Raw genomic sequence first — 19,708 nt, forward strand, 5'->3', positions numbered from 1 at the left:
CAAAAAATCAGTTATCATATATTTGTGTATAAGTATTTATTATTTAACTCATTTTTGACGTATACTTTATATTTTAATATGTATTTTATATAAATGATTAATTTTGTATGTACACTTATTAGGAAATGGATCCTCTCCAGTTTTTTTAATACTTGACAAGATACAGTGTGATCTCTTACCTTTGATTCTATAAGTGGGACCAAAAATAAATAAAAAAGAGAGAATAATGAATGGTTAGATTAAGCACTGAACACCATTATAGTTGATTTGTAATATAGTTGATTTGTAATACCCAAAACAAAACTCAACATTAATGGTTACATGGGAATGCAGCTAACATTTAATCGATCAAATCCAAATCATGAAAACTTATTCAGCTTTATTTTCTTTTTGTATTGCCTTTTCCTTCTATTTTTAAGACTAGTTTTGATTTTTTATAAGTAGGGCAGAAAGTGAGTCAAATTAATTTGTGAGTTAGTCTGAACTCGACTCGTTACTTAATAAGCTAAGCTCATGAGTTTGTGAGCCAAATTTAAAGTTGGATTTGATCTCACATATTAAACTCGAGCTTGGCCTTGGGACAACTCGCAGTTTGAACCTCAGTCTTTCAAATGTGGAGGCTGTCAAAGGTTTAGTAAGAAGATCAGCAACCTGGTCTGTTCCTGGAATATGCATAACATGTAACTGTTTTTGATTTATCTTGTCCCTGATTAATTGTACTTCAAGCTGGAAATGTTTAGTCTTATCATGTAACACAGGATTTGCCATTAACAAAACAGTGCTTAAGTTGTCACAATATATCGTTGGAGCAGTTTGAAGCTTGACATCCAGTTCTTCTAGCAAATGCATGAGCCATTGTACCTCAGCTTCACAAGCTGCTACACTCCTAAATTCTGCAGAGGAACGACTTATAGTCGGTTGTTTCCTGCACATCCAAGAAATTAAGTTAGCCCCAAAATACACACAATACCCTGACACCGACTTTCTATCTTCCAAATCTGCAGCCCAATCTGAGTCTGCAAATCCATATAATCTCATATCATCGCTTCTGTGTAGGACTAAACCATGATGCTGTGTGCCTCTCAAATATCTTAACACCCGCTTTGCTGCCTTCCAATGAGCCAAGAGGGGAGAATGCATAAATTGACTAATTTTTGCCACAGCAAAAGAGATATCTGGTCTTGTGATGCATAAATATTGTAGAGATCCTACAACAGTTCGATAAAGCTTTGGATCTTCAAAACTCTCTGAACCTGCCGACAACAATTGTAACGAAGAAACCATAGGGGTTGGCATAGAGCTAGCTCGCGCCATCCCCAATTTTGACAATAAATTTGCAATATATTTGGTTTGTGAGAGATGCAAAGTTCCATTTTCAGTTTTGTGAATCTCAACCCCCAAAAAATAGTTTAAGTCACCTAAATCTTTTAATGAGAAAACAATGTCTAATTTCTTAATCATATCAGCCACACAATGTGAATTATTGCCAGTAATTATAATGTCATCCACATAACAAAGAATATAAATAATTGAATTTGTATGTTTCTTTATAAACAAAGAATTATCAGACTTCGCATTATTGAAACCAAAAGAGTGCAAAGTGGTGCTTAACTTAATGAACCACTCTCTAGGAGCTTGTTTCAAGCCGTAGAGAGATTTATTCAACCTACAAACATGTGTGTCAGACTTTTCTTCAAAGCCAATCGGCTGTGACATGTAGATTATTTGATGTAAATTCCCATTCAAAAAGGCATTGTTGAAATCAAATTGCCTTATCACCCAATTTCAAGAAAGAGCTAAGCTTAAGATCAGTCTAATTGTTGTAGGTCTAATTACCAGACTAAAAACTTGTTCAAAGTCAAAACCTTCTTCTTGGTGAAAGCCTTGAGCTACTAACCTAGCTTTATACTTGTGAATGGATCCATTAGGGTGTCTTTTAATGGTAAAAACCCATTTGCAATCTATAATTTTTGTATTTTCTGGCTTAGGCACTAAAGACCAAGTATTGGTTCTTTGTAGAGCTTGAAACTCTTCTATCATCGCCTCTTTCCAACAAGGAATACTGAGGGCAACATGAGCTGTTTTAGGAGTTGTTCATCACTAGTTTCTGACCGAATAGAAGAAAAAAAATACTTTTGGTTTAGATGAACCTGTTTTAGACCTTGTCATCATAGCATGAGTATTGTGAGGAGTAATTGGTTGTGAATGGTGTGATGTTGTAGAGGGTTGAGTGGTAGAAGATTCTATAGGTGGAAGAACAATGTCTATGCCAGAAGTGGGTTGTATTTGGCCTTGTGGCTGTGTTGGAGTAGGATTGTGGCTAGGACCAAAAGCATCCTCTAATTGATGGCTTGGATAGTCATTAGTTGTGACAGAAGGAACACCTTTAATTGTATGTGAACTAAGGAGAGTGTCTTGTTCATTTAAGGTGCATGGATTTTGATGAGTGGCGGAAGTTACATGTGGAACAACAGTAGGAACAGGGTACTTTGAAAAATAAAAGGAACTATCTGCATCCTTCTTAGTTAAGTCAAGCTCATTAGTAACAGATTTAGAGAGAAATAAGTCAGAATAAGAAAACTGAGATTCATCAAATTTAACATTCCTAGTGATATATATTCATCCATTGGGTGATAGACATTTATAGCCTTTGTAATTAGGGGCATATCCAAGAAACACACACTTATGTGATCTATAGTCTAATTTATTCTGATTAAAAGGTGTAAGAAGAAGAAAACATGCGCTACCAAAGATTTTGAGAGATTGATAATCAGGTTTCTGTTTAAATAAGACCTCAAAAGGTGATTTTTGTGACAAAATAGAAGTTGGTAACCTATTTATCAAATAAGTAGCTGTAATAACAGCTTCATCCCAAAAAATCTTTGGCATTTGAGCAGTGGATAATATGGCTAAACTCATTTCTATTAAGTGCCGATGTTTCCTCTTAGCTCTTCCATTTTGTTGGGGAATATATGGACATGAAAAACAATGTTGAATACCCTCTTGTGCAAGATATGTAGAAAAAGCTTTGGAAGTGTACTCACCGCCATTATCTGACTGTAAAGCCTTTAATTTGCAATCAGTTTGGTTTTCTATAAAATTTTTATATTGAATGAAAGCTGTAAAAACTTGAGATTTGTGAGATAGTAAAAAAGTACATGTATATCTGGAAAATGCATCAATAAATGTAACATAATACTTGTAACCAAGATGAGAAATAATGGGAGAGGGTCCCCAAACATCCGTGTAAACCAATTGCAATGGTGAAGTGTAAACAGTTAAAGAATCACTATATGGAATAGAATGCATTTTAGCTTGAAAACAACTTTCACAAAGACTAGGCTTCTTATTATCAACACTATTATCAAAAGGAATGCTACATTGTGATAGAACAAGATGTACAATTTTGGTGGCAGTGTGTCCTAATCTCTTATGCCACAAATCAAAAGAAGGAAGAGAGATAGAAAAAGCTTTAGGACATGAATCTGTTTGTGAATGATAAGGGACAACAATATTAGAAAACTGATATAAACCTCCTTGCCTAAAACCTTGTAGTAGAACCTTTTTGGTGAACTGACATTTAACAAGACAATAAAAAGTATGAAATTCAAAATAAACAAAATTATCCTCAGCAAATTTAGAAACAGAGATCAAATTCTTGGTTATATGAGGACAGTGAATTAGCTTTTGTAGAGAGAACCATCTTTTAGAAGATAAAGAATACAAAAAGGAGTGTCCAACATTAGATATAGAAATACATATTCCATTACCTATCTGCACTTGTTCTGGCCCTGTGTATTCAGATGATGCAATCAAGTTAGATTGAGAAGAAGTTACATGATGAGATGCACCTGTATCGGGATACCAAGCTGGGTCAGAGACAGTAGATGGCGCAGCAAGGAATGCAGCAGGGTTGTGAAAAGTATTTGTAGGTGGAGGAGGAGTAGTTGCAATAGAATTCACTTGGGATGGAGTGGAAGCAGTCGATGAAAGAGAGTTGTAATTGTTCATTTGAGTGCCTTGATTTTGTGACGGTGGGGGAATCTGTTGATCAAATGTATGAAAACAGTGCCAAGCAATGTGTCTAAATCGGCCACATACTTGGCATTGAGGTCGTGGTTGTTGATAAAAGGACCTGCCACCTCTAAAAGGTCGACCTCCACCTTTCCCCCTTCCTCGCATCGGATTGCCTCTCACAGTATTTGACATAGAAGGAAAAGAACTTTGAGCAAAATTAGCTTGTATAAGAACATTATCTGGCTTTCTGAACTTATTCATCATGTCATCATGAGTCAATACCAGAGTTTGCACTTCACAAAGACTACATTTCAGGTTTCGCATTGATTGTGATTAAAAGACTTTGATAGTCTTCATTTAAACCCTCAAGAATAGCTTTTACATGTTTCTCTGTCGAAAGAGGGTAACCTAAGGCTGCCAAAGAATTAGCAAAGCTTTTAATTTTTGAGATATAATCTTGAGCAGACATACCATGTTTCTTGACCAATTTGAGTTGTGCTTTGAGTTGTTTAACCCTATACTTGATGGATTTCTCGAAATATTCTTCAATCTTTCCCCAAATTTCATAAGCAAAGATGCACCCAACCATTTTACCTTTGAAATTAGAATCCATAGATGCGAGCATCCATGAGCTGAGATTATAAGCGTCCTGCTTCCATTGTTTGAATTGCTGAGATTCAATCCCAGCTTGCTGATTTGCCGTCGAATCAAATTGAGGAGGAATTCGTGTTTGATGGAGATGATCTTCAAGATCTTGTCCTCGAATGGCAAAGAGAGCTTGCTGTTGCCAAGTCTTGTGATTATTCTCACCAAGTTTGTCACTAATCGGGTGAAAGGGTTTTTGATTGAAGAAATTTGGGGGAAAATTGGTGATAACAGAAGAGGGGAGAGGAGTGTTGTTGGAATTGGAATTGGCAGAGTCTTCGTTGGGGGAAGCCATGGATCAAACACCTGTTGCTCTTGATACCATGAAAGGAATTTTCCAACAGTAGTTCTTATCGCAGAAGAATAGAAAGAAAGAAAGGGAAATTGAAAAGGGCAGAAAAGCTAAAGAATAGAAGTATTGAATTTTGATTTTTCAGTAAAACAAAATGAGTCATTCCTCTAATAGAGTTTCCCATCTCTACATATATAGCACTTTTAAAATCAAAATTAGTTCTCTAATTATCATAATTAATCATCCTTAATCTCAACAGGACCAACTCGCGAATTTTGGATGATCAAAACTTGAGCTTTACAAATAGAATAGATTGATAATGAGTCGAGCTCAATTTTTGTGAATCAAAACTTAAACTTGGTCTCACTCGACTCACGTCCAGCCGAATCCATAAGTCTCATTTATCCATTAAAATGAGACACGATTTTCATGGATGAATTGGATACATAGAATTATACATGAAGCTCATCTTTTAACCAGGAAAAAAGCCGTCATTTTTACTCCATCCAAGCATACCCTAACTTTAAAAAGCATGATTCATTCAGGAGACGCTCGTTTTTTATAATATTGAAATGAATTCAAAGGAGCAAAAGCATTTTAATCCACTCTCATCTAGCCAAAACTATACTCCTCTCACTTATAACCCTCCTACTTTCCTCATTTTTGGGTAGAATGCTGCTGACCAAAACAAAGTATCTACAAATAAGTATAATCAGTGTTGTTCTCATAGAAATTTGCATAAACCACTAAACCAGGTTAATCACTATTTCACTGCCATAGACCTTAAGGGGGACAAAAAATACTAACCCAAACCCAATTAGGGATTCTATGTTCCAATCTATGCTGATAAACCTGTAGCTTCTTTGGGTATCAGAAACAGAAAAGCAACTGGAATGAAATTGCACAAGGTATGAATTATGATGCCCAATAGAAGATTGTCAAATGATCCTGAATCAATATTCAATATAGAAGCCAACCCAGCACCCACAAAAGACCCCAGTGTTGCTCCCAAATTGTTTATTGACATGAAAAGGGCAAATAAAGTTCCTTCAATTCCTGGAGGACATAGTTGGCCAGATAAGATCAGGAACGGCATGAACCTGCACATACCAAGAAGAACAATTATATTTCTGGCAAACAGAAGCTCCTTTACAACAATGCATATGACGCCTATTTGACAACCAAAAATGCATTAGAAAAGTACAAACACAAAATACTATCTCACACAAAAAATGGTGTGCATATTTGTGGGACACCGTGCTGATTCACGCATCATCCACCATTGAATGGTAGATGATGTGTAAATCGCCATGATACTTTACACATCATGTGCACAAACAACCCGACTTGCTACCACTGTAATAATATGAAGATGGTGTTACTACAAGGGATCATCATTTGCCCCCAATCTGTTCCAAATGTTTTCACTTCTCATTAGAGATGACTATGCAGTGAAGTTGGATAAGATCACATACTTTTACATGCTTACTGTCATATTATGCTATAAAATATCACACATCTTCTATCAAAATTGCTTAGTAAAGACCAAAAATTAATAGAAGTGCTGCCATACTTGAATTGATTGATTCCGTCAGCAAGAGCAGAGCCAAAGAGCACCACAATCCTATCTGATACTCCGAAGGCTATATTTTTCCTAGACACAATGACAATCTCTAAAAGATTCGAGAATGCCAAGCCAATATGGGCACACCTATAATCAGAATGAAAACATACATATTAGTAAATCAATATATAGATGTTAGCTTCCCACCAAAATAATCTTCCATTGCTTACATGAGAATCTTTCGTAGAGTCATATACTTCAGATGGCGATTATAAACAAAGGTTCCCAGCATAAGTCCTAACCATCCAACAACTCGTGCAGTCCCTAGGAAGGATGCTTCAAGCTTCAGAACTTCAGTTTGGTAGTAGAAGATGACTGTTGAAAGATTGGGAACAGCAACATGGGCAAGTAAAAACCATGACATAGGTCTTCCCTCCCCAACAGAAAACAAATATTATTAGTACACTCTTCAAAGCATACTCACAAAATTAACTAGCTTCACTCAATCACTCTGCAATGAGCCACTAAAAAACATACACTTGCAGAGAGGCAGACAACAGCAAGGGGAAGAAGAAAAGAAAAATATCACAAACAATGGTCAATGGTCAACTGCTTATTGTTAAGAAAAATCGCTTATTGCTATTAATCAGGAAACAATCCAGAGAATCATCTTAAATTACATATGCATCTATAAATAATCACGCTAGGAACGACATCTTTTTAGTTTTCTTTTTTCTCAGCATCAGTGGTTACATCCAATTTCCAAATAGTTGAGAACCACCATGAAGGACAAAGATTATCTTTTTATTTACTGAAGGTTTTCTAATTTATGTGGATAGAAGAGCTGTAGGAAAGAAAAAGGCTTGTAGATTTACTATACCTAGCAAATCTCAAAAAGGAAATGTGCTCATGAGAAGGAAACATCAATAATATTAAATATATAACACTAAAATTGACAATGTATACAAAGTAGTTAGTGTCTAGATTACTTTGGTTACCTCAAGATCATGGGCTGTCTAAATGCACGACACAGGTCATAAATTGCATTCTTCAAAGAACGGAACCACTTGAAAGACAAGGAATCTCTTTTTTCAAAACTAGCTGATTTCCTAGTATTTATTGCTCTAGTTTTCCCCTTTGTTTTCCCCTTCTTTCTTCTTGTCGTAGTGCTGTGGGACTTTTTGTTTTTGTTGAAAGGAATATCTTCATCTTCATCAAGGGCGCTACCATTTGTAAGGGGATGTCTTATAGAATCTTCTGATAAAAAATTGATGTTCGCAGTGTTCTCATCCACAAAAGAGCATGACAACAGCTGTATACATGGTAGAACAGAAAATAAAAGGAAAATAACATCTATTTGTAAATTGGATAATGCATATCCTCCTAACAAACTACCACATATTCCTCCCAAAGCCATCGATGACCATGATATTGACTGGAGGTCACCAGCAAATGAAGCCCTGACAAGAAAAAGCAAGCAATTGGTCAGAGTATTAATTAAAATCATTAGAAAAGATAGCATGATCTAAGTACATCATCCAAGAAAAAACAGACAAACCAACATGGTATAACATCTGCTACACTGCCAAGTCCAAGAAAGTAATTCATCCTAGAAGATTCAAAAATGGAAATTCCCTCAAGGTAAGACCTTGTATGTGAATCCAATTGTTAAAATATGACTAAGTTAAAAGGTTGGTAAAACTTTTGAAAGTCATTATATTACAGCACGAATAAACCCAAATAATCTTCATTTGATCAGAAGGTTAGCATGCTAGTATCAAAGGAAAACCAAAATGAAACCAAGTATAGTACATTTAAACGGAAACCAGATACATAAAATTAGTAAAGAAGCCTAACTTCAAGTAAAATCCAAAACAATAAATAAAAAAAATAACACAAGGTACATAGGTTAAAATTTTAACAATCATACTATTTCCACTCAACTTTATTCCTTATCTCATCTCAGTTTCTTTACATTACTTCTTTGGTGATCAAGAATTAATATGTTCATTATTGGAGGTACAACACCCCGCCTTTGATTTCATCTTCTATCTAGTTCTGAAGATAGAGAAAATGAGAAGAAGCTCAAAAAAAAAAAAAAGAGCCTCTATGATTGCAATGTTCTGTGTAGTTGTTTCTTTAGGTAAACAGTAATTCTTTTCAGATTTGCCTGCTATTTCAAAATATTCTCTCACAATTTTCTATGCAGTCATAGTATTCAATATATGGAAATTTGTTTGATGATATGATTCCACATTTCTCACTATTACCAATATCAATATGCAGGTATACCATTCAATATATGGAAGTTTGTTTAAAGCAAATGGAAATAAAGATTCAAGATGAAAAAATACCGGTCATATCGTACTGCCTCGGCAATCATTGCATCGATTACAACATCTGCCATGGCCGAGCCCAAGTTTTGCATAGTCAAGAATATCGTCAGGTGCCATGTTGAACCCCTTAAGGTTGAGCTTAGGCCTAAAATTAACCATGGCACAAGGGACAGCACAGTTGCAAGCACTAAATAGGGAATTCGTTTCCTTCCTTTAATTGGGAAACAATCCGATAGAATTCTGTGTAGCAATGACTAAATCAGATTACAAAATTGATGTGGCAAACAGATATATACAGTTATAAACGTATACAGAAAACCATCAAACTAAGCTGCAGCTATCAATTGTCAACTAAGTTTAGTAGGTACATTCAAACACATTAGTAAAAAATTCTTTTTTACCAGCTAATTTCACCTCAGAAAAGAGTCATTTTTCCGTCGAAGTTAATCTTGTATCCTCTTATGTATTATTGGCTCATTTCTTTTTCCATTTGATGAGAATATTCACATTACTATACAAACCATGCCTGTATGTTCTTCCAATTAAGAGTAGTATTTAAAGATGATAATGAACAGTTACAGTTATATATAACTCAGAATTTCCTTGCCCTTTCCCTTGTTGTATTCACTAAAGATCATTTCTAACATACCATGTTATATATTCTCAACGTATAAAAGAAAGCTAAAAACAGATGACAAAGTCATTCCCACTATGGTTCAAGAACAGTTCCAAACAAACATCAGCACAGGAAAGAATCACAACAATATCATTTATGTTGACATAATTTGCAAATATATCTTAAGATATGGATTTGTTAGCACCAGTATCATATACATGAACCAATCTCCCTGTGTGAGCTACTTACATGTATTCGTTTGTGAATGCTCAATGCAAAGTAACAAAATAAATAAAACATCCAATGTTCCATACCCATATAATGGTTTAATGCTCCATGGGAAAAATGCTACTGAAAACACAAATTGAGAAGCTGATGGTGACAACTTGAGATTATCCTTGAGCTGGTAGGAAATAGCTGTCCATACAAAAGACCTAAAACCCTGCATTTACAAAGTAAAATTATAAATCAAACTCACACAACACAAAGGGTAAGCCATCAACTACAAACTATGATCACTTTAAAACTTTTGTACTTCATAAATCAATGTATCTGGATGCAATTTGAAATCAAATAAAAATGTTATATCAGTATTTAACTTAATCTAATAGCAGCAGATAACAGCAAGAGTCATCTTATTCAATTCAAAACTAAAAATTAGAAAATTCAACTAGAGCAACTATATATTGAAAAGAAAAGGGCCAATGTGACGAACAAAACCAATAAGAAACCGTACATTGATTTATATGCAAATACTCAAAATCTGAATGAAAATAAGATAAAATAATTGAAACCTGGGTGAAGTAAATCAAGCAAATCAACCAAATAAACGAAGCCCCAAATGCAGCATTCAACTGCTTCGTCCACTTGATCATTGTCAACAAAATACGTTAGACCCTCCCCCTTTTCTCTCTATTTCTCTTTCTCACTCTTTTCTAACGCAACTCACTACGAAGATGAAGCTGAGCTGCTTATTCCATTGTCGTTGCTTTCGGAAGTGAGAGGGGAATACAACAGTTTCCGTTTCCCTCCCAACGGTTTCGACAATGCGGGAGCCAAATATTTGACTGTTCTGTCCCTATCAGATTCGGTTCTGAAAGTTCAACACACGGAGGTTATTTCGGTCCTTTCAAGTTACGTTCGAAAATGTGAGGGACACGTCATGGGTCGAACCAGATTTTGCCACGTTGCAATTTTCCCAACTGGTCAATTGCGTTGACTATGACTTTGACTGAAGATAGGAGTTCAACTTTTCTCAACTATCCGTCGATACGTTTTGTAAGTTTTAATAAGAATAAATTATAATTTATAACCATGAAAGATAGAGACATAGAGACACAAATGTAGCTATATAAGAATAAAATAATAATTATAGTTATGGAAGATGGTTTTTATATATTAAGAGTATTTTAAAGTAGTGTTTATTTTGAGGTACTGACACAGAGATTAAGAGACTAAAATTTAGTATTATGTTTGTTGGTTCAGAGACTGATACTAAAATTTTTGTCTCTATCTCTAAGGTAGCGTTTGTTTTCGGAGGCACGACACATTGTCTTCGAGACAATTTTTTATACTTTTGTGTCCATTCTTTTACGAAGAATAATGATGCACACAAGACTTAAAAGGGTGGACACAGACTTTTTTATAAATTTTGTTTCCCTTTTTGTTCATGGATATTTTTTATTATTCCACTATTATCCCTTTTTATATTTCTTATTGGGTTGTTCTCACAGTTATTTTCTTCTTCTATCTCTTTCTTTTTCAGGTACTCTCTCTTTTTTATAAAATTTTTTATTAATGTGATAATTCTTTCCTTCTTATCATTTTTACTTCAATATCATTTTAACCTTGTATTTTATTATTTGATTTGTAATAAAAATAATTATATTTATAAATTTTATTTTAATATAAATACTATTATATATTTTTTTATTAAAATTTTTGGCCTCTTCAAACATTTTGTTCAAGTTTTTTCTGTACTCCTATGTACTCTCATTCTCTATTAAATTAGTTTGTACTTGATGTAGAAAATTTGGAATCATATGACTATTTTAGTCATTTCATATAATATTTTAGTCTTGTCATGTGTATCCAAACATAATACTAGACATTATATTAGTGTCTTGTACATTGTATCCAAACACAATACACAAAGAATAATTTTTAGTATCTCCGTCTTATTGTCTCTGTCTCAGTATCATGTTCTGTCATGTTTCTAAAAATAAACGCAACCTAAAATTTCAGCATTTCAATACCTCCAAAATGCAGGGACATCAGGGAACTAAAATTTTTAGAAATGGAGACTGAAACTTTAATAACATTTTATACCTAAAATACCCTCATTTCAATTAATTAATTCCAATTTTACCCTTTGTGCAAATTAAATTAGAGTTTCATTCTTGTTTCAATTTCTGTCTCTTATTTTGCACCAAACAGAATACTATCTCAGTCTCTTAGTCTCAGTCTCTCAGTCTCAGTCTTTCCGTCTCTGTCTCTCCACCAATGTCTGGGTACTCTTGGCACACAGAGGCCATCTTTAGTGGTTACAATTGTCGTTTTATTCTTATATAGGTACATTTGTAAGCGTTTGTATCTTTTATGGATACAAATGGTAATTTATTTTTTTTAATAATAAAAAATTATAAAAAGTAAAAAAAAAAAAGACAAATAGGTCCATGACTTTTTATCCCGCAGACATTTAAGTCTTTAAAAATTGGAAAATACATATACGTCTCTAACATTCTCAAAACCAGAACATTTAGATCCCTCCATTACATTGAGCTTTTAAGACCTAACGAAGATGTTCGACATGGACTCCGTTTTGCTGCGTGACCGTTATGGTGTGCCACGTGGAGGTGCGAAATGATTAAGAGACAAAATAGTCTCCCACGCCAAAAATGATGCCTTTCGAGTCCCCTTCCCATGCTCTTCTTTTTGCTTTTATACATTTCCTTTAAAGCCCATAAAAGAATAATACAATTATAGAAATTCCATAACAAAGATCAAAACTGAAAAGTCAGAGTAATACTTTGTTTCTCCCTCCAAAAAGAAAGTCTCAATTTCTTCCTTGTTGCGTGGTGGTGAAGTCGTCGAAGGAGAAAGTGAAGGGATTACATTGTTTTCTTGTCATCTCTCTTCGTCTACAAAGGTAAGCTTTGTTTACCTCATTAATTTCTTTTCTGTAGGAGAATTTTAGTTAGTACAGGAGTTTGAGAATGGATGCATGATGCATATTGTAATGTGGGTTTATTTTGTTGTTGGTTAGGGTTTGATTCACAAACTGCAACCTATTACATGAATGATAGTGAAATCTATGTTAGGACAAAGTTGTTTTATGTAATTGTTATCTCTGATCATGAGTAAAATTGTATGCGAATAGAACTAAGTTTTACAGAGTAGTAAAACACACGTTTGAATAATTTAGAATGATAAGAATGGTTGTTATGCGCATGGTAAGGTAGAGAAGTTCTCAAAGATGGACATTAATTTTGTCAACTTCAAGGACTTGATAACCTTGTTCAAGGGCCTAGGATATCAGTCATACAAGGCTGTCTATTGGTATGACTCAACGAATCCAGACATTGAGTCAAGGCTGCATATCCTGACAGGGAATGCAGGGATCAATGCGATGCAAGAGAATAAAATAAAAAATTTAAGGACAGATTAGTTCTACATTTACTTTGACCACCCTGTGGATAATCTTGAGATTGTTGATACTACTGGTAAAGAGAGTGATAGACAAGTGGATATAGATGATGCTCTAGAAGGAATGCACACGTCTTTCTCCTCTAATAATGGGTACGAGAGCACAGAGGATGTGTTGTATAAACCTCCACCAAGATTTGAAGATGACAGCGATTCAAGTAATAGCAGTGGAGGAGATCAGAATGCTAAGAGAAAAAAAGCTTTGAAGGGAAAAAAGAAAATAGTATCTCCAAAAAAGGTAGCTGCAAAGAGGCAAGGGGTAAAGAGGAAGGCTAACACAGAGAAGAATAAGAAGGTGTAGCATAGGAGAAGGGTGAACAGAGGTGGTGAAAATAGTAAAATTAGGAGGATGAAAAAAAATGCTGAAGGTGCAAGTAATGTGGGTAATAGGCCTAATATGCATAATGATGGAAATGATGGGCCTAATTCGCAGTCCAATGTGTAATCCAACAGAGAATCAATAGTTAGGTTTTATGTTAGTGAGGTCCAACCAATTCAAGAAGACCCCATATTTGAGTAGCAGTCTGAAGAATTACATACCCCATCTCATCAGAAGATGAAGGTAGCAGGCATCACTTTCTTGAATTTGATGATGAATATGCTTTTAGAGAAGGAAGATTTGAATTAGGGACTTTGCCACCATTGAAAGATTTAAGAAAGTGGTGAAAGATTCATTTATTGCTGAAGGTAGGGAGCTGCAATGGATTAAGAATGACAGGGAGAGAGTCAGTGTGGGTTGCAAAGATGAAGAGTGTCCTTTCTTAATGCATTTTTCATACAACAAGGCTCTGTAGTGTTATCAAGTGAAGACATACAAAACTGAATACAAACGTGTTAGGAATTTAGGGAGTAATGCTGCTTACTAGTACTGGATTAGTAAGAAGGTTGAGAAGAGGATGAACACTCAACCACACATGACTACAAAAGAAGCAATTGATTTTCTTAGAGAAGAATTTTCATTATGTATCCATCCAAAAATGACTTACAGGGCAGTAAGGGAGGCAAGGGAGACTATTATGGGTAATGAACGGGATCAATACAATAAGCTCCGGGATTATGTATTTGAGATTTTAAGGAGCAACTCAGGATCAACCTCACGGTTAGAGCTTATCCCAATTCCACAGTCTCCCCCTGTCTTTGATAAAAAAAAATATACATCTGCTTAGATGCATGTAAAAGAGGATTTAAGGGTAATTGTAGGCCTTTCTTACATCTTGATGGCAGTTTTTTTAAGACGTATTATGGGGCCAGATTTTAACGGCAGTGGCATAGGATACAAACAACCAATTATGTGTGGTTGTTTATGGTGTTACAAGGTCTGAGACCAAGGATTCTTGGAAGTGGTTTCTAACTCTCTTTCAAGAAGACTTAGGAGATGTAATGACTCATGGTTGGAACTTCATGTCCGATCAACAAAAGGAAAATTTTACATTGATTGTTAACTTTAAATTATGTAATTGTGATTTGAATTTTACATTGATTGTTAAAGAGGTACTCTATATTATTCTATTTACAATTTATATATAATTGTCTTATGGGCTTTAAAGGAAATGTAGAAAAGCAAAAAAAAGAGCGTGGGAGGAGGACTCGAACGGCGTCGTTTTTGGCGTGGGGGACTATTTTATCCCTTAACCATTTCGCACCTCCACATGGCACATCATAACGGCCACATCAGCAGAACGGATTCCATGTCAGACATCTTCGTTAAGTCTCAAAAGCTCAATGTAACGGAGGAATCTAAATGTTCTGGTACTGAGAAGGTCAGGGACGTATATATATTTTTCAATCTTTAATTATTTAAATGTCTGTGGGACAAAAGGTCAGAGACCTATTTGTCCTTTTCTAAAAAAAAAATAGAATATGATAACGAAAAAGAAGGAGAGGAGAAATTTTGAATTATGCAAAATTTATCCGAAAATAACACCAAATTTTTTTTATCGTGACATATAAATTTTTTGAGTTATACTTATTGGATTGAATTCTTGCCAGAAACAAAAATAGCACCAAAATTTCATAATTTTAACATCGAAATTTTGTTATAAAATATAGAAATCTCTTCTTTAATGCTGCATTTTTTTTTTACTTCTTATTCTTCTTTCTTTCTTTCTTTTCTTTTACCCTTATATCTTCTTTTAGGAGCATTAATTTTTATATTAAACTTGAATGAATATGTATTGCAATCTTATTTAGTTGAATGAATGTAAATTCACACTTATTGGATTAAATTCTTGTTAGAAACAAAAATAACACCAAAATTTATTTAAAGTGACATTGAAATTTCAGTGTCAAAACTAAAATATCTATATGTTATTGTTAATAAATTTCAATGTTATTTTTTTTTATAAATTCTGCGTAATTTAAAACTCTTCTTCTTCCCCTCCTTATCTTTTACGGCTGCTTCTTCTTCTTCTTTATCTTTTTCTTCTTATTTTATTTTCTCATAATTCTTTTTGTTTCACTCTCTAACGATAACGATGATGATGGTGATGATGATGGAGAAAAAAAAAGAAGGAGAAAAATTCAAATGAAAGGAAGGAGGAGGAAGAGGAGGAGGTGACGGCGGCGGCGGTGGTGAGGACAACGATGATAACGAAAGAAAAATATGAGAAAAAAAAAAGAGAAAAAGAAGCAGCAACGATGTACAAAAGAGAAAATTTAAGAAGTGCGCGTAAATTTAAAAAACGGTTATATAACTTTGTTGGACTTAGTTGGGTAATTTTCACTTTGTTGTAAAGCATTTTTGTTCTTAATATATATTTTTAAACATTTTTTATTAATTTATAATTTATTACTTTATTTGCTACTTCTTAATTCTTAAATGAAAGCAATCATGTTTTTGTCGGGGTTAAGTATTAACTTTGACAATCTAACTTGATTCCAATTAACTGCGATGATCGGTGGGTATAGCGTATGTGCAGCGTACTGGGATGTAAGGAAGCCTCTCTCTCCCGGTTAAATATTTGGGGATCTCACTAGGAGCTAACCCGAGATTGGTAAAGACTTGGAAGCCAATTATAGACAAAGTGGAGAATAAACTTAGCATATGAAAAGCCAAGGTTCTCAATAAAGTTAGTAAGTTGGTGCTCATTAAATCTGTGTTGAACAGCCTCCTTGTATATTATCTAAGTCTGTACAAGATGCCAAAGACTGTTGTAGAGAAACTGATTTCTTTACAGAGAAGATTTCTATAGAGCAAGGAGGATGGTAAGAATGGTATGGCCTTGGTCAGGTGGGAGGTGGTGCAGGCGCCCAAAAAGTTTGGTGGATTGGGTATCGGGGATGCCATGGTGCGCAACACAGTCCTTTTATTTAAGTGGTGGTAGCACTTTTCTAAGGAGGATTGTCCGCTGTGGAAGAATGTGGTTTGCTCTTGTAATAACCTAGACCCAAATATGATGCTGTCCTCCCAGGTTTTACCTTTTCGGGGGAGTTGGAAGGATATATACCAGATACAGTTCAAGGATCAGCAGACAGCAAGTAAAACAAAAGATAGTCACTGGGTTGTCTATGTAGGTTGATGATGGGAGGGGGACTCGCTTCTGGGAAGATGTCTGTCTGCGTGGTGGTTCTCTAAAATATTAGTTTCTAAGACTCTTCTCAGTTTCAAACCAAAGAGGATCCGTTATAGGGGACTGTGGGTTTTGGGATGGGGTTGAGTAGATATAAAACTTCTAATAGAGGCGGGAGTTATTCCAGTGAGAGTTGGATTTAGTGAACCTGTTATATGATACACTAAGACTGGTCAAACTTGCTTATAGCAGAGAGGATAGAGTTGTGTAGAAATATGATAAATAAGGAGTCTTTTCTACTAACTCTTTTGTGCAAGTACTGCAGGCAGAAATAACTCCGGAGGATGTAACAAGCTACAACTTTACTAGGACAATTTAGAAAGGGCTAGTGCCGCCAATAGTTGAACTATTTGTCTAGTTTGTATTGATTGAGAAGGTCAATACAAGGGAGAGATTGAGTCGGTTTGGGGTTATCAACCAGGAAAATGTTGTATGCGTGTTGTGTAATAAAGGTGTTGAATATGGTCACCATTTGTTCCTTGGTTGTGATTTTTCTTGGCCGATTTGGTGTGTTTGGATCATTTGTTGGAAGGCAATGGTCGTGTCCAGGAACATTGAAGGAACATTTCCTAAGTTGGACTAAGATATCCTTTAGTAAGGAAGTGCGTAAAAGATGGATGGTGTATTTTTGTGTTATTATTTGGAACATCTGGCTAGAAAGGAATAGAAGAATTTTCCAGCATAAAGGAAAAGGAGTTGATGAGATCATCCAAATGTACTTTACAAACTACAAGGAGTGGCTAGGTGTTGATCATTTTTGTTGTTGATGGCAATGCCGGAAATGACAAAGGATAAAGTTTAGCGTTCTTTGTGTTGGCTAGTTTTTTCTTTTTCTGTATACTTTATGCTGGTCATATTTATTATCTTCATACGCTCCACTTGTGGTGTTGAGTTACTCTCTTTAAAAAAAAAAATCATGTTTTTGAGTCACCAAAAGATATGTTTTTTCTGTAACCCAAGAGAAACGTTCATCAATTGGAAAAAAACTTGTTATACGTGACTATGTTATTGGTCACTTCAGAGGAAAAGATGTCACGATTTTTGCACTTCAAAAAGTACCGTACAATACAGTAATATTTTGGCTCTAAAATTCAAGGTTACTCAGTATGTTTTAATGTCTGAAAGAGAGAAATGTAGGAATTTTATGAACAAATTAGAAAATCCTACACCTGCACTGATTTATTCGCAATTAATTTTCGTTAAATTTGCTCATAAATCATTCCAGCAAGTTGGGTTTTTTGAACAAATTGTGAAACCCATACCTCCAATAATTTATTGTTAATTAGGCCTCACAAATCGATCGATGCATGTATTGTGCTTTATGAGCAAATTGTAAACCCCCTATCATTGGTAGCAATTTACATAAAAAAGAAAGAAAGTCATATTCTCAAATATTTGCAGAATTGCAACAACAACAACAAAACCTTGTCCCACTAGATGAGGTCGGCTACATGAATCAAACAACGCCATTGAGCTCAATCATGTATCATGTCTATAGAGAGACCGTTTACATGTAGATCTCGTTTGACCACCTCATGGATGATCTTTTTAGGTCTTCCTCTACCTTTCACCCCTTGTCCATCTTCCATCTCATCCACCCTCCTGTTTGGGTGTTCTGTCAGTCTTTTTCTCACATGTTCGAACCACCTGAGCCGTGATTCTACCATCTTTTCTACAATAGATGCTACTCCAACCCTCTCTCTTATACCTTCATTCCTTATCCTATCCAATCGCGTATGACCACTCATCCATCTCAACATCTTCATCTCTGCCACACTTAGCTTATGTTCGTGCTCCTCTTTAGTTGTCCAACACTCTATACCATAAAGCATAGCCAGTCTGATAGTAGAATTTACCTTTAAGTTTTAAAGGCATTTTTTTGTCACATATAAAATCAAACGCACTTCGCTATTTTGACCAACTTGCTTGGATTCGATGATTTACATCCTGTTCAATCTCTCCATTATCCTGTATGATGCACCCAAGATACTTAAAACTCTTAACTTTTCGTAGGATGTTATCTCCAATCTTCACCTCTATATTAGGGTTTTCCCTTCACAGGCTAAACTTATATTCCATATATTTCGTCTTGCTATGCTTATGTGCAGATCATACACTTCTAGAGCTTCTCTCCATAACTCCAACTTCTTATTTAGGTCTTCCCTTGACTCTCCCATAAGGACGACATCATCGGCAAAAAGCATGCACCTTAGTATAGGCTCTTGGATATTCTCTGTGAGTACTTCCAAGACTAATGTGAAAAGGTATGGACTTAAGAATGATTCCTGGTGTAATTCTATACCAATAGAAAATTCCTCTGTCACACCACCCTGAGTCTTCACATTAGTTGTAGCCCCATCATACATGTCTTTAATTGCACGAATATATGCAATCCTTACTCTCTTCTTTTCTAAAACCTTCCATAAGACCTCCCTTGGTACCTTATCGTATGTTTTTTCTAAATCAATAAACAATGTAGATCCTTTTTATTACCACGATACCTCTCCATCATCCTTCTTAACAGGTATATCGCTTCAGTGGTGGATCTACCTGGCATAAAACCAAATTGGTTCTCTGTTACTTGTGTCTCTTGTCTCAGCCTCCGTTCTATCACCCTTTCTCATAACTTCATGGTATGGCTCATGAGCTTGATCCCTCTATAATTTTCCGCAACTTTGTATATACCCTTTATTCTTGTAGATAGGTATCAAGGTGCTCTTTCTCCACTCATCTGGCATCTTCTTATACCTTAAAATTTCATTAAAAAGCTTGGTTAACCAACTGACGACTTTCTCTCCAAGGCCCTTCTCCGAGACCCTTCCAAACTTCAATCGGGATATTATCGGGTCATACTGCACTGCCATTTTTCATTCACTTTAGAGCCTCTTTTACTTCAAAGTCTCGAATCCTTCAATAGTAGTCGAAGTTTTGATCTTCTTCCCTCGTGCATAACCGACCAAGGAT

General features: G+C 35.2%; 1 protein-coding gene across 1 annotated transcript; it reads right to left on the bottom strand.

Annotated features, from left to right (window-relative positions):
• Positions 5,458–10,563, bottom strand: LOC107625170 (probable folate-biopterin transporter 4). Its single transcript, XM_016327750.2, has 7 exons — positions 10,265–10,563; positions 9,785–9,912; positions 8,873–9,094; positions 7,517–7,978; positions 6,749–6,946; positions 6,528–6,665; positions 5,458–6,054 (listed from the first exon to the last, which is right to left on the bottom strand). The coding sequence occupies exons 1-7, from the start codon at positions 10,343–10,345 to the stop codon at positions 5,793–5,795; spliced, it is 1,491 nt and encodes a 496-aa protein (XP_016183236.1). The 5' UTR covers positions 10,346–10,563; the 3' UTR covers positions 5,458–5,792.

This window comes from Arachis ipaensis, chromosome B01 (assembly GCF_000816755.2).
Source record: "Arachis ipaensis cultivar K30076 chromosome B01, Araip1.1, whole genome shotgun sequence".
Taxonomy (NCBI): Eukaryota; Viridiplantae; Streptophyta; class Magnoliopsida; order Fabales; family Fabaceae; genus Arachis; species Arachis ipaensis.